The sequence below is a fragment of the Oryza sativa genome, chromosome 6 (assembly GCF_034140825.1).
Source record: "Oryza sativa Japonica Group chromosome 6, ASM3414082v1".
In the NCBI taxonomy this organism is placed as follows: Eukaryota; Viridiplantae; Streptophyta; class Magnoliopsida; order Poales; family Poaceae; genus Oryza; species Oryza sativa.
Genome location: NC_089040.1, coordinates 16996348 through 17011526, shown reverse-complemented (window position 1 = coordinate 17011526; position 15179 = coordinate 16996348). Strand labels below are relative to the sequence as shown.

Genomic DNA, 15179 nt, shown 5'->3' with positions numbered 1-15179 from the left:
AGCATGCTTAAAATTAGCACACAAAGAAACACTAGGAATAGCATGTTCATTCACTAGTTGTGGCATGGATATAAGTGAAGCATTATCACACAACTCTTCTTTATCACCAGGAACAGCGAGTAAATCAACTTGTGACAAAGGAATTCCAGCATTTGGTTCCACTAACGGTTGCTCTACTTTTGCATGAAAAGTGGACAAATTTACTTCGTTAACAATGCACTCACCTTGATTAATTTCAGTACCATTTACTTTACCTTGGATGTCCTCTTTAGATGATGGAGGTGTCTCGAACTTGAGTGTGAACAGTGGAATTGGTGGCTCTTTCATATCTCTCTCCTCCTTTTCGTGATTACGCACTTCCTGCAAATAGTTAGTAATTGGAGGCAAAGACATAGCGTGTTTCTTTTTCATATCCTCCTCTATTTTACTTTCAGCATTGCAAGCAAGTTGTAACAAATGAGAAAGAGATGTATATCTTTGACAATCAAGCATGTCCTGAATTTCTTTGTTAAGCCCACATAAAAACCTCAATTCTTTAGCTTCTTCGCATTCATCTAAACCACAACGTAATAAACAAGCTTGCATATCATGATAGTATGAAGTAACAGTTCTGGTATCTTGTTTTAAACATTGTAGTTTGTTGAACAAAATGTCAGCATAATACATGGGAACATAAACATCTCTGAAATATCGTTTCAGGTCTTTCCAAGATTGTGGTATTTTGTTATGCCTACAAAGATGTTTCCAATCATTAGAAGCATGTTTAATTAAAACACTAGAGGCACACATAACCTTTTGTTTCTCCGACAAGACATGCTTTTGAAATTCACTATCAACCGCTAGCTCCCAATTAATGTAAGCACGAGGATCATAGTTTCCCTCGAAATAAGGCAGTGCAGATTTGATCTTACCTAGAACATCATCACTTACCTCATAATGGTCATGTTGATCCCTCCTCATGTCTCGACGAAGATGTCGATGTTGAGCACAGCTATCCCCAATTATCTTGCATATCCCTGCCATTGTTAGTAGAAAACAAGAAACATACACAAAAATATGCGCGTTCCTATTAACTACTAGGTAGTGGCAGCTCAAAAATCACACACACTCAAGCTTTTAACCAAGCTCTTACAAGATCTTACCAATGCAAGTGGAATGGTGACATACACCGACTCAACCAAGCACCCCAATGAAGGTTGGATGTATCGATGCCTTGGCAAACACTTGCGGTACGGCTGTAATCAAATATGTGGAGCTCTGGGTAGGCTTAAATATGTAGCAAAGGAATAGCAAATGCTCAAATCAGATAATGCAAAGTTGAATAATTGTTCAAAGTCAAGTACCGTGCTGGTCCTAGGCTAGAACGTACTAGAGACGCGAGCCTAGACACAAACGATACCACAAGATAGCACTAGGAACAACTCATGCACAACTCTGATATATGAAGTTTAGCTCAAACATAACAGTATTTTCTCTTTTCTTTTTTTCTTCTTTCTTTTTTTTTCTGTTTTTTTTTTGTGCGGCTTTTTTTTCTCTTTTTTTTTTGCACCTTTCTGCCTTTTTTTTCTCACTTTTTTCTTGATTTTTTTAACAAAAACTGACTCAAGGACCTTAATGTAAGATTACAGGGACTCAAACATAAATATAAAATTTACAGGGACTCAAATATAAAAGTCTAAACCCAAAATTAAAATTATACAAAAAATGGAATGCTGAATTTATGCCGGTTCCGTTTTTCCAAACAGATCTCGAAACCGACACCAAACAAAAATTCGCCAAGGTGTTTGACACAACTCGGAACCGTGGAATTGAGGGAGGGGGTCGGACTCGGCCAAAGGGGCGAGTGGGACTCGGCAAGGAGGTGGAGTGGATGGCAGCCGAATTTGGTGTATGGGATAAAAAGGAAACTGATTTTTAACCAATCCAATCTACTATATCTTTCCAAAACAAACTTGACTACTTCCAAAATCAGATATGGTAATTCACCTTCCTCCTCTCGTGCACGACACAGGCACGGCCAAAACAAACACACACAAGGATCGGCAAACTCTAGATGCAACTCAAGAACTCCAAAACTAACCGACAGAAACTTCTGAAAACTACAAAAATAGAACCGTGGCAGTGAGCCGATTCCGTTTTCGTAGGTCCCGATAACAACAGAGACACGGTGGCAGCGACGACTGTGGTACAAAACGTGACCAGAACTCGAAACTCTAAACGAACTAGACGCTAAGACCAGCAACACGACGTGACGATGCAACACAAAATTCAACAAAGCAAAAACTGAAAAGAACAATGCAATGGCACAATATGGCTAGGTAAATGATACGAATTTTTTTGTATGGCTATTTTCTGGTTATAGGAAGATAAAAACTCACCGAGCAACGAAAGCTCTGATACCACCTGATGAACCTTGAGTTCCTCTCGACACTCAAGGCTATTGTTGGCCCGATCTTTCGGTGAGTTGTGATAACTACGATTTGGGAGAAACGTTGACGATCCGACTACAACCGTACGAGACGTTGTGTTGCGCCTTAGCGATCGATACACCTCTCCGTGGGTTGTTGATCTTGCCGGTGCAGATCAACCCTATTCCTGCAAGCAAATCGAAGAAACAAGCAAGAACAAGATAAAAGCAATCTGATATTGCAAATAGGAATTTAATACAAATGATAAGTTGGGGTTTCGAATACAAGCAGACGGACGGTCTAGCCGACACGCGCGCTGCAAGCGAAGTAGCAATGGCTAAACTTTCATCTAAACAAAACCCAAGAAACCCTCAAGAGGTAACTAGCTATATATAGGGGTGGGAGGACGACCTAGGGGTGCCTAGGGTCGTGCTCCACCAGCTTGGGGCGCACCCCACATGGGCCCCACCTGGGCCGGGGTCCCAAATGAGGTTACAAGCCCATAGGCCCATTACAGGTGTCATAGCACCTTGTTTCTTCAGTTGCTGCCGACTGAGATGGAATTTGGCAATGAGGCTTGATGCATTGGAAAGAGGACTCCGAGAGCTTTCCATCAAGTACTCACGGGCTGAAAACGGAGGTCGTATGGAGCTTCGGCGGCCGTTTGAAGTCAGCAGTGTAGCAGGTGGCCGAATTGGATTTTGGCACTTGGAGGACTCGAACTTGATATCTTGTTGTTCATCCATGATGTGAGCAATGGATGTATCCGTAGTAGCCATGGTCACATCAGAGATTTGGGCCGACTTTCGGCCCAAAGCCAAAAGAGAACTTTTTAAACCTTTTTCAATTTAAATTATTCATGAAATGCAATTCCATTTATTAAAAATACTTCCTTGGCTCAAATAAATCCCAGAAAAATCTAGGAACTATAGAAACAAGAAAAGTATTTAACAAAATTTTAGCTAGTCCACTTTTATATTGAGATTTAACAAATTAAAATTAGATCTTCTCTTTTAGGATTTTAAGATTATTTCTAATAATTCCTTGTAGACAACAATTTATAATTTAAGGATTTTTAAACAAGAAAAGCACTTAACATAATTATAATTAGATCATTAATTGATTAACTAATTACTGAATTGTTCTTTCTATCAATTAGGAATTGAGCTTTGAAAAATCCGAGAAAATTTCAGAGAGTATACTTAATCATAGAGAATTTAATAAAAATTAAATTCATCCATGCTTTATATTTAGGAAATTTTATTTCCCACATTTAACTTCACTTGTAAATTAATGAACATTTAATATAAATTCTATTAATAATTTATTAAATAATTTATAAATCCTAAAACGAAAATCAGGTTGTGACAAGCTACTCTCAATAGGGAGATGTGCGGCCACACGCTCGGGTTGATTGAAGCTGGAGGCGATCGGCGTTCTCGATCGATGGAATCGAACACTCTAGGCGGGGTGGCCTGGTGTTGACGATCGTTATCGATCAGTTTTGACCGTCAATATTACTAAAATAGAGGAGAACTAGTGATGCCTGCAATGCATAAGTATGTTAGAATAATAATATTCCACTAGTATTAGGTATACTAACCTTTTGCAGAAGAATGACAATAAAGTGGAGGAGAATCGATATCAACACAGACGATAAATCAATCGGACAATTTCGAGAAACGGACTTATGTATGAATAGGCCAAAAACTCAGAATTGACACGATGAATTGGGCCAAAATTCACAAGTCCGCGGAGAAGAGAAGTCCAGGAGGCCACCAGCCAAATTGTGGGCTGGTTGGGCCGGCCCCAGGTTCGGCCGAACCCATCTCTCCACCGTTGGATGTGGGGTTTGGCAGGGACGCTCCAGATCTTCTCCTGATGGCGGTTGCGGGGTACTTCGGACAATTCCGCTTCCACAACCGTCATAACTACCTCTATATAAGGAGCTCACTCTCTTCACTTCAACACACACCTCAAGCAATAGCTCTGTCATTTCTCTCAAGTTTAGTTTAGAAGTATCTAGCTGGTGGAATAGAAATAGAATAGGAGTCAGGAGTCCGGAAGCCTTCGGAAGAGTTCGGGTATGGCTCTAGTAGCTTTTCTCTTCTCTTTTGTAAGCTTTGTACTTTTATTAGAATACTCTTCGACATTCATTTATGGTATTGAAATACTTTCCAAGTATATGAGTACCTACTTTACATTATGTTCATGTTATACTGAATATACGGCTAGCTTATCTGGGAGATACTTTGGTGCGTGTATAATGTTTGCATATGCAATTGCTCTATGTCATGATGATGATATTAGAGTAGTATCTGGTAATTTAGGCGTGTTATCTAGATTACAGGATATCATTATTTGGGGTTATATATTGCGGATGAGAGGTGGGTCGCTGATGGTGACAGCTCAGTACGGGTATTCCTCCACGCCTATATATAATCCTAAGTTAATTCCCTGGGGAGGGTATTCCTCCGTATTTAGCCCTGGTTGTATGGTTGTCACGGGCTGTCGTAAGGAACTCGGCAGTCAGGGGTGGCTTCTCGAAGTACTAGGAGGGCATCGGATAGAGGGTATTAGCTAGTATACCAGTTAACTAGAATGTATGTATAGTATGTATATTAGAAGTATTGGAATAGATTCTCTTTCTCTTTTCTTTCCACCTAGCTTAGATCATTTATTATGTGAATGAGTTGTTAATGCTTATGTGTCACTCTACCCTTAGATTATCTTAACCCCTGTTTAGAATATGATTATTACAAGTAATATATAAACTATTAGTCAATCTCTCTCTACATGATCTTCCCACGGGATAAAATAAATACAACACCCTTCGAATACTCTCGGGTGAAATGCTACAATGGTATATCCGTGCGCTTGCGGATAAACTCTGTAACCATAATATACCAGAAGTATTTCTGCGCCATTGCTGGGAATTATATTTCTAGTAGTGTCGTTAAGAAATACCAACACCTGGGCCTTTCGATGAGCAGCGTTCGACAGGGAGACGGCTAGATTTGTCAGCTTCAACTCACGGCTAGATTGATGGTTGATCAATCGGAGGTCGGAGTGGGTTGCGGGCTCGAGGTGGAGCAGCAACGGTGGCGAAAGCCACGGGTGGACCTTGGAGGCTGATGGAAAGGTGTCGGCGATGAATCTACTACGAAGCATTGTATCTGCAGGTTGTGGCTGGCGTTTGTTTGGACATGACATGAGGCAATCATCGTAATTGTTAGGGTCCGAAATTCGTCGAGCGCATCGGAGGACATAATCTGAATAGCTTGGTGACTTTCATCACTGATGATGTCAGATGGTGTGTCATGGATGGGCGTGGACGTCACACGAAGATACACATTACTCAATTGGTCACGTTGCGGCGGTGTGCGCAAAGCTCGCATTGAGACCGGAGACCACCGAGGTGACGAGAGTGGAGGTAGCAGAGAGGATTGTCTAAGCCGGGATCGCAGGGGAGTTGTGGAGCTTGTGGTGCGGAGACGGATCGGACGCGGAGTTGAACTCTGGTTCTGTCTGAAGGCGAGTATATATAGCTCAACGCGATAGATGGATTAATCACGGAACATGTGTACATATAGACCTCATCCATATCATAACCGCTCAACCGACTTATAGCAACAGAATAGGGTGCATTAGAAGGAGAGACCGGATACAATAGAAAGAGATAAACCCCACATGCGATAATATCGTTAACACCCCCCCGCAGACGGAGCGTCGTGAGAACGAACGTTCAGGCTATATCGAAACTCAGTGAAAACTGTAGTAGGCTGCCCCTTGGTGAAGATATCAGCAAACTGAGATGTAGTTGGCACATGTAGAACGCGGACTGACCCAATGGCGACCTTCTCACGCACGAAGTGCAAATCAATCTCAACATGTTTCATGCGCTGGTGCTGCACAGGGTTAGTTGATAGATAGACGGCGCTGACATTGTCACAGTATACCAAGGTGGCTCGTTCTGGCAGGGAGTGAAGCTCATGCAGCAATTGTCGAAGCCAGCAGGTTTCAGCGACAGCATTTGCAACAGCCCGGTACTCAGCTTCGGTGCTAGAACGGGAGACAGTTTGCTGGCGCTTGGATGACCAGGAGACAAGATTGTCACCCAAGAATACAGCATAGCCCGAGGTGGACTTGCGTGTATCGGCACATCCAGCCCAGTCGGCATCTGAATAAGCCACCAAGTCGTGAGAAGACGACGTGCGAATGTGCAACCCAAGTTCCATAGTGCCGCGGACATAGCGAAGAATCCGTTTGAGAGCTATGAGATGAGACTCTCGAGGATCATGCATATGAAGACAAACTTGCTGGACAGCATACTGAATGTCTGGCCGAGTGAATGTCAGATACTGTAATGCTCCAGCAAGACTGCGATAATCTGTGGGGTCAGCAACCCGAGAACCGTCTGTGGAGGACAGCTTGGAGGTAGTATCTACCGGTGTGCTGCAGGGCTTGCAATCTGTCATGCCGGCGTGCTCCAAGATTTCCAGGCAGTACTGCCGTTGTGAGAGAAACAACCCTGAGGACTGACGAGAGACTGAGACTCCAAGGAAGTGATGCAACTCACCAGGGTCCTTCATAGAGAATTCTTCCTGCACATAGGAGATGGTCCAACGGAGCAGTGATCCGGACGAAGCAGTGAGAACAATGTTGTCAACATACAGCAGCAGATATATCACATGACTGTCACGTCTGTAAATGAAGAGGGACGTTGTTGACGTAAAAACGAGGCCTGGGAGATCTGCTTAACTCCAATGCAGGTCCAAAACTCGCCTTCGGGTATGCTAGCGTACCAGTTGATTTGATCCTGCAATCAACAAGAAATAAAGACAAAGAAACCGCAGTTAAACCTATAAACGATAGCCGATTGGCTAAGTGCCGATGACATATCATTTATCTTTGAGCCGATGTCATATGTAAATTGATCGGCAGTTGCAAATAGATAAAAAGGAACTAAATCTACACGATCGGCTGTAGATATTAACAATATATAGTTCTTATATCGGTATATACTTAGATCAAGTGATTGGGATAGATCGGTCGCCATGCCGAGACAGTATAAATCACTTAGATTGAAATATATACTAATAACATGAATATATATGTTTATAGCATAGCCAATTAGATAGATCTAGCGTGTATCGGCTAATACTCCGATACGACTCTATATTAAGATGTTAAAACAAGCAGAATATACCAAACAGAAGCTTAATATACTTAGATGCAATAATATCTTGACATAAAGGGCAGATTTAACGTGTCAATTAAGCATATAGAGCAAATATAGTTAAATCAGATAAGATCGGCTGAAACTCCGATGCTACCCTAATTGGCAACCAGAAAGCAGGCTAGAGATTGATATTCTAGCAGCAATTAATAGATCAAACTCAACTGATGCAGCATTAAGTATGAAAAGAAGAACAATATCTAGACAATCAAGCCGCTGGAAGTTTCATAGAGTGGTAGATATCTTATATAATCTTAATCAACGTCGAAATCTAACCTAATCGACTGCCTTCTACCGACAGATGTTAGCCGATTATAGGTTAGATGACGATATTGCCAGAGATTATGTAAGATATATGATAACTCGACGAATTACATGAACAAGATTAGAGTGTCATAAAGATGGAATCACTAATCCTGAGAACGCAAGCCGTCATAACAAGTTTTACCTCTTGTTGAATATCGAAACCGATGCAGCTCAACCCGAAAGCAAGAACTCGTCGAAATAAAACTAAAGCAAAAGGGTGGCGATGCGCCAAAATTGTATTGAACGTGTGTATTAATTAATTACATGGGTTCGGGGTCTATTTATACCCGAAAATTACAAACTATGTCCATGTCGAACACAACTCTTATCTCTAACAAACTCTAAGATACCATAAGTCTTTACCGCAGACTGTTGCCCAAACATATCTCTAAGGAAATTACATAAAATATCCTAATTAATAGATACAATTGCCTTCTCGGGACTCTATCCATGTGCGGCAATCATCTTGAATTACCTCAATTCAACCCGATGTCATACACCAAGTCGTATTGTCGGAATCGGCTGCATCGGCTTACCTAGTCCGACTCAGACCCAGCCGATCCTAATCATAGCCGATCTGGACTCCAGCCGATTCGTGCTCTGTTCTCGAATCGACCTCCGCTTTCGACTCCACTTCAATCTAATCTTCTTTTCCGATACCGATATTGCCAAATTTGGTCGTTAACACAATCTGATTTGGCCTCAACGAATCCAAGAGACTGTAGAAAAGTTGCAAAGCGACTGTACCAGGCCCGAGGAGATTGTTTTAGTCCATAGAGTGACTTGTTGAGGCGGCAGACAGAGTTGGGGTGAGCAGTGTCTACAAATCCAGAAGATTGTATGCAGTAGACCGTCTCGGCAAGTGTGCCATGCAAGAAGGCATTCTTCACATCAAGCTGATGGATGGGCCAGCCATGAGAGACTGCAAGGCTGAGGACAGTGCGTACCGTAGCCGGCTTTACAACAGGGCTGAAAGTCTCATCGAAGTCGACACCGGGGCGCTGGGAGAAACCACGAAGCACCCAACGGGCCTTGTAACGATCCAGGCTGCCATCGGCATGGAACTTGTGCCGAAAAATCCACTTCCCTGTGACGATGTTGGCGCTGGGCGGAGGAGGAACGAGATCCCACGTGTTGTTTGCCAGCAACGCCGAGTACTCCTCTTGCATGGCATCGCGCCAGTTGGGGTCGGCGAGGGTGGCACGGTAGGTGCGAGGGACTGGGGACAAGACGGTGGCGTGAAGGTTCATGCGAGTGATGGGAACCCTGACGCCGGCCTTGCCTCTGGTGATCATGCCGTGGTCATTGTCGACGGGAGACTTGCCGAAGCCGGTGATGATCGGGCGCGGTGGGGGAACGCGTGCACGCCGCGCACAAGTTGGAATCGCGAGCGGTGGGAGAAGAGGGGATGTTGCAGCTGTGTGAGACACTGAATCATCATGGGCCGATCTTGGGGAGCTTGGCGAGGGGAACGGCCTAGAGGCAACGCGTCCACTCGAGACAGCTGGAGCAGGCGAGGCCAGCCGAGCCGAGTCATGGGCCAGCCGAGCTGGTGCTGGAGAAGAGTCCGGCCGAGGAGTAGTACTGCCCAGTGAGCCAGCCGAGCGTGTACTTGGAGGCTGAGCAGGGGGCGGCCCAGACAATGTCGGCCCACCAAGAGACCGAGTTGGTGATGGAGAGGGCCCAGGCCGCGCGCCACTGGGGCGGCCGGAGCTGATCGGTGCCTGTACTGGAGCAGAAAAATCATCCAAGAAAGAGAGATCAGTAGCACAATTGTTAGCAGGAGCGTTCTCAGCAAAAGGGAACGTGTTTTCGTCAAACACGACATGCCGAGAAATAATAACCCTGTTAGTGACTGGATCGAAACACCGATATCCCTTATGGTTGCTAGGGTATCCAAGGAAAACACACATGGTGGAGCGGGGGGCTAATTTGTTGGGTGCGGTAGCGGAGAGGTTAGGATAACATCGGCAACCGAAGACCCGAAGGTGTGTATAGGAGGGGTGGACACCGTGAAGTGCGAAGTAGGGAGTGTGGCGTAGGAGGGTTTTGGTGGGGTGGCGGTTCATGAGGTAGGTGGCGGTATGGAGAGCCTCAGCCCAGAGCGATCCAGGGAGGTTGGCTTGGAAGAGAAGTGAGCGAACAATGCTATTAAGAGAACGGAGAGTGCGCTCAGCTTTACCATTATGGGGAGAAGTGTGGGGGCAGGACATGCGCATGGAGACACCGTTAGTAAGGAAGAATGTGCGGGCGGCGGAGTTGTCGAACTCACGGCCGTTATCACATTGGATGTTACGAATGGGTGTAGAGAACTGTGTCCTGACATAGACAAAAAAAATGGCAAATAGTGAAGGTATCGGATTTCAAACGGAGGGGAAAGGTCCAAACATAATGAGAGCAATCATCAAGAATGACAGGATAGTATTTAAAACCCGACACACTGGGAACAGGAGAGGTCCACAAATCACAATGAATTAACTCAAAGTTTGATTTAGCCCTAGACAAAGAAGAAGTAAAGGGTAAACGGGTATGACGACCGAGTTGACATGCATGACAAATTGTGGAGGAGCCGCCTTTGGGTGGGGGGATGACAGCAGAGTGAGCCAAGCGAGCGAGAGCCTCGTGACCGAGATGTCCGAGCCGGCGATGCTAAAGAGTCGTAGTGCTGGCAGCAAAGGAGCGGGCCATGGTGTTGAAGAAGGTCGTCGGAAAGGAGTAAACGTCACCAAAGCTATTGCACCTGGCGATCACGGTCCTGGTAGGAAGATCCTTCACAGTGAAACCAAATTTGTCAAACTCGATGGAAAGATTGTTGTCGGTAATAAAGCGATGAACAGAGATAAGATTCTTTATCATGCCAGGAGAAACAAGAACGTTGTTAAGGAGAAACATTCGGTTTGCAGGAATAAAGGAGGCATCGTCGGTAGCAGTAATAGGCAAGAAAGAACCATTACCAACAATGATATGTGAAGGAGTAGAGGGGCTAGGGTGAATGGGAGAGGATAGGATACCGGTGTCCGATGTCATGTGAGAGGTGGCACCAGTGTCCATGTACCAGTCGGTGGATGGCGGAGTCGACAAGGTTCCTGTTTGGAACTGGCCAGCAAGGGTTTGCTGATCCCATGCCGGTGTTGGGCCCGCAGCTAGGGTGCCGCTGTACCAGGCCGATGGCTGGGCTGGCTGTTGCTGATGTGGAGCCAGAAGAAGCCTAGCCTAGTTGGTGTAGCCGGAGGCCTGCTGACCTGCAGGGAGCCCAGCGACGGCTGCGCCTGCGAACGGAGCGCTGCTGGGCAGTGGGCCGAGGATGCCGCGCGCGCGCAGAAGTGGGCCTCCAGGCCACATTTGGATGGGGCCAGCCCATGGGTGCTGGGGCGTGGGCCAACCTGGCGGGCCATGAGTCTGCATGGCGCCCTGATTGTTGCCCTGGGACGCCTGACCAGCGCCGCCGCCGGAGTTGTTCGTCCCGCCGTTGCCGCCAGAGTTGTTATTGCGTCGGTGCCGGCTCCGGTTGTTGCCGCCGCCACCACCTTGATTGCCGCCGCCGCCGCCTTGCATGTTCTAAGAAGGATTTCTGAAACCGGTGGCATGCGCCGGGTTCATGCCGCCGGTGCTGCTGCGGTTGCCACCGGCGGTGGCCAGCAGTGCGGTCGAAGCAGTGGTGGAGACCTTGGAGCCTTTGTTGATCTCGGCGAGGATGAGCTGGCTGCGTGCCTCGACGAACGTGGGGAACGGAAGAATAGTTTGCAGATTTTCGTATTTAGGGTTAAGACATTGAAGCATCGCGAGGACGAGTTGTTTGTCGGTGACGAGGTCGCCGAGCTCGCCGCGAGTGTCCCGCCAGAGCTTTGAGACGGCGACAGTAGTTGTTGGCGCTGAGATCCCCTTGCTCGAAGTGGTGGAATTCTGCCGAGACTTGCATGGCGCGTTGCTCGTGGTGGCCGAGGAACATCTGCTCAAGGCAGAGCCAGACTTGGCGTGCGGTGACGACCGGCTGCAGAACAGTCTCCAGAAGATCAGCGGCGATGGTGCCATATAGCCATGCGAGGACGACGCAATCCATCCGAGCCCATGCCCCATTGTTGGGGAAGGCGTCGGAGAGAATGTGGTCGGAGAGGGCATATTTGCTGAGCGTGATGAGGAAGAGGCATCGACACTTGGAGTAGTTCGCTGAGCCGAGGTCGAGGACGACGGGAACGAGTGCCTTGACGTTGAGGACGGAGACAGCCTGAGCGTGGAGCGCATCGACGGTGTCGGCGCCGGACGGCGCCCCCCCGGACACAAAACCAGCAGGGAGGTTGTCATGTTGTTGAGGAGGATTGAGGCCGAGCGCGGTGAAGAGGCTTGACAGGTCAGGTCCGGTGTTGTCGACGGGCGCACCAGAGGTGTTGTCGACGGGTGCACCGGAGGAATTGTCGACGGGCGCTCCGGAGGTGTTGTCGACGGGAGTAGTCGGAGGAAGACCGAGGGCGGCGCGGAGCGCCACTGCGTCGATGGTGACCATGGTTGGGGAAAACGAAGGCGATGCCGCCGCGGCCGTCGCGGCGGACGGACGCACGACGAGGGCGGAGATGGCGTCTTGGACAGCCTTGACGGTTGCAGCAGTCGTGGCTTCGACGAGGGCTTGAGCAGCGGCAAGATCGTCCGGAGAGACGGTGTCATCGGCCGGGCGGAGGGTTTTCCGAATAGCAGAGGTAGCGGCGTCGGTGACGGAGTTGATTGCCGCGGAGAGGGCCGCGTCGTCGGAGGTCGACATGAGGGCCGGCGAGAGAAGTGGCCGGGCGCGGCAGGAAGGTAGGAGCGGAAGCGATTAGATCGGGAAGTCTGATACCATGAAGACGAGTATAGCTCAACGCGATAGATGGATTAATCACGGAACATGTGTACATATAGACCTCATCCATATCATAACCGCTCAACCGACTTATAGCAAAAGAATCGGGAGGATTAGAAGGAGAGATTGGATACAATAGAAAGAGATAAACTCCACATGCGATAATATCGCTAACACTATCGTGCGCATGGATGGTGGCTCTGTGAGACTCCAAGAGGGATACAGAAGGGAAGAAGGACTCTGTTTTGTGAATGAACCGAACTCCAACTAAACCCGGAAAAAATCAGCAAAAGGTACACGGGATTGCAGATATTGCAATCGAATCAAACTAACCAAAGCAATAAAGAGATCGGACCCGATTTCTTGGGCGGCGGTTGTTTGGGCGATGAACTGCGAGCGGTAGGAGCACGGCTTGGTGTAGTCGTCGTGCAGGTGCCGACGAGTTCGACGCGGACCAGCTCCAGGAGGAGGCGGTGGGTTCCGTCGGCGGGGCAGCGTCTGCCCCAGTGTCGGAAGGCTGTCGCGTGGGCGTCGGCATCCCCATCCGGCGGGAAGCTCACGGCGGCGGTGGTGGCAGCACACTCACCGGAGAAGTTCCAGGGGGAGGCGGCGTTTTGGGAGTCGATCCCGTGCGCGGCGGCGCCTTGTCCAAAATGGTGGTAGTGCTGAAGAGGAACGAAGGCGGCGACAGTAGCAGTCGGTGGCAATTTTCTCGGGGGGTGCGGAGGAGCGGTGAGGTGCGGCAGGCTCTGGTGCTCGGTGGTCGGCAGAGGGGGCGACGGTAGCGAAGCCAAAATGCAGGGCAGCGGTATGCTCGGGCCGAGGAGAAGGCGAGCAGAAGGGGCGAGGGGAACAGACGAACAGTTCGATCTAATCCCCTGTTGACTGGTTTTGACCAAGGAAAACGGGGCTGATTTTTTGGTGGAAAAAATGGTTCGGTGGTGGTTAGACTGGTCGAGCTTGCGACCGTTCTCGGCCGAGTCAGGTTGGTTGTGGGTCCATGTGAAGCTGAAGATGCACGGCATTGCTTCATCGCTTCATTGCTTCATCGCTTGGCTGCATGCAACTTTGAAGATGCATAGGAACTTGGTCAATCCAGTGTGACCATGCTATGTATGGGAATGTTTACATGTGACATGATAAGGTGACGTGTTAAGTCAAGGTGTGACTCGGTGGAGATGGTCGTGACTGGAAAGATATTCCCGGGCAACAGCGGGTGAAAATCGTTGAGGGTGTCAACGGGCTGTCTGGCAGTACAGGATATATCCAGAATCTGTGGGGTTTGCATGATGGGGATATATGGAAACTGTGTCACTGAAGGAGAAGAGCAATCGCTACGGTGGTTCAACAACAGTGATTTTCTCAAATTATCAGATATTCAATCTACGATGCAGGAAAGCAAGGATATTGGATTTATTAGCTTAGTTCATAAGACGATAAGGAAGAAAAGGTTCAGTTCTCCGTGTCTGGTGAGTTTGATTTATCTGTTTGGTGACGACATCGGTTATCTAGCCATGGATTAGATCAAGTCAAACTTAAGACAGCAGATGGAGGTGAACATGGTCTTCGGGAAGTCTATGACGTGACAGCTAGGAAGGAATCCAATTTCGCTTGGCAAGACGACTGTGGTGATATGAGAGAAGGTGGAGTACTGTTGCAGGTGGAGTTAAGAGAAAGAAGTTACAGGGATAGCGAAAGTCTCTTGTTTACGGTGAGCCTAGCAGAGGCTTGTCGGGGCAGCTCGGCGTGAGCGGCGAAAAAGGATCAACTCAAGTCCTGGTACACGGAGATTCAAGCAAGTAACAGATTCAAATTGGCGTGGGATATTCGCCAAGGTGGAGTTTGTTAGAGTTTGTGTCGAATATGTGTGCGTAGTCGGTTACAGTTTAGGACTTGGAGTTGTACTAGGTATTAGGACTAGAGTAAGAGTCAGACTCTATCCTAGGCTCTCTCATAAATAGAGGGGCATGCCTGTTGTAACCGCATAGCAACATAGCATAGCGAGAGGCCGTGAATCGTTGTAAGTCTGATACGCTGTAATATGCTGGATCGGGGAGGAGCGCCCATAATCAGTGCCCCGGAGATGTAGGCCTCGACTGAACTCCATTAACAAATACCGTTCCTCGGTGTCGTCATCATGTTTGGATCTCCTATAGCGTTTCTTCCGCGTTTGGTTTCCAATGTAATTTCAGGGCCGGTTTTATAACACATACACACAGGATAAAAACCAAACGTGAGAGGACTGCCTGGAGGTTAAGTCAACTGTCACAGAAAAAGGATGAATTTCCCGAATAGATGCATCAGAAACTTTTGACATCCATATCATTAAAATACCACCAGAAGCACCAACAGAAGGGGCATAAGCAAAAGAATCCAAGATTTTAGGAGCAAACTT

At 47.4% G+C, this 15179-nt stretch overlaps 1 protein-coding gene across 1 annotated transcript in view; it reads right to left on the bottom strand.

Moving 5' to 3' along the window:
• Positions 1 to 12846, bottom strand: part of LOC136356841 (uncharacterized) — a 42258-nt gene extending 29412 nt beyond the window's left edge. Inside the window, exon 1 of the mRNA XM_066311318.1 lies at positions 11806 to 12846. Within this exon, the coding sequence (XP_066167415.1) occupies positions 11806 to 12706 (901 nt within the window). The 5' untranslated portion in view covers positions 12707 to 12846. The remainder of the gene's footprint in view (positions 1 to 11805) is intronic.
• Positions 12847 to 15179: the final 2333 nt, after the last annotated feature.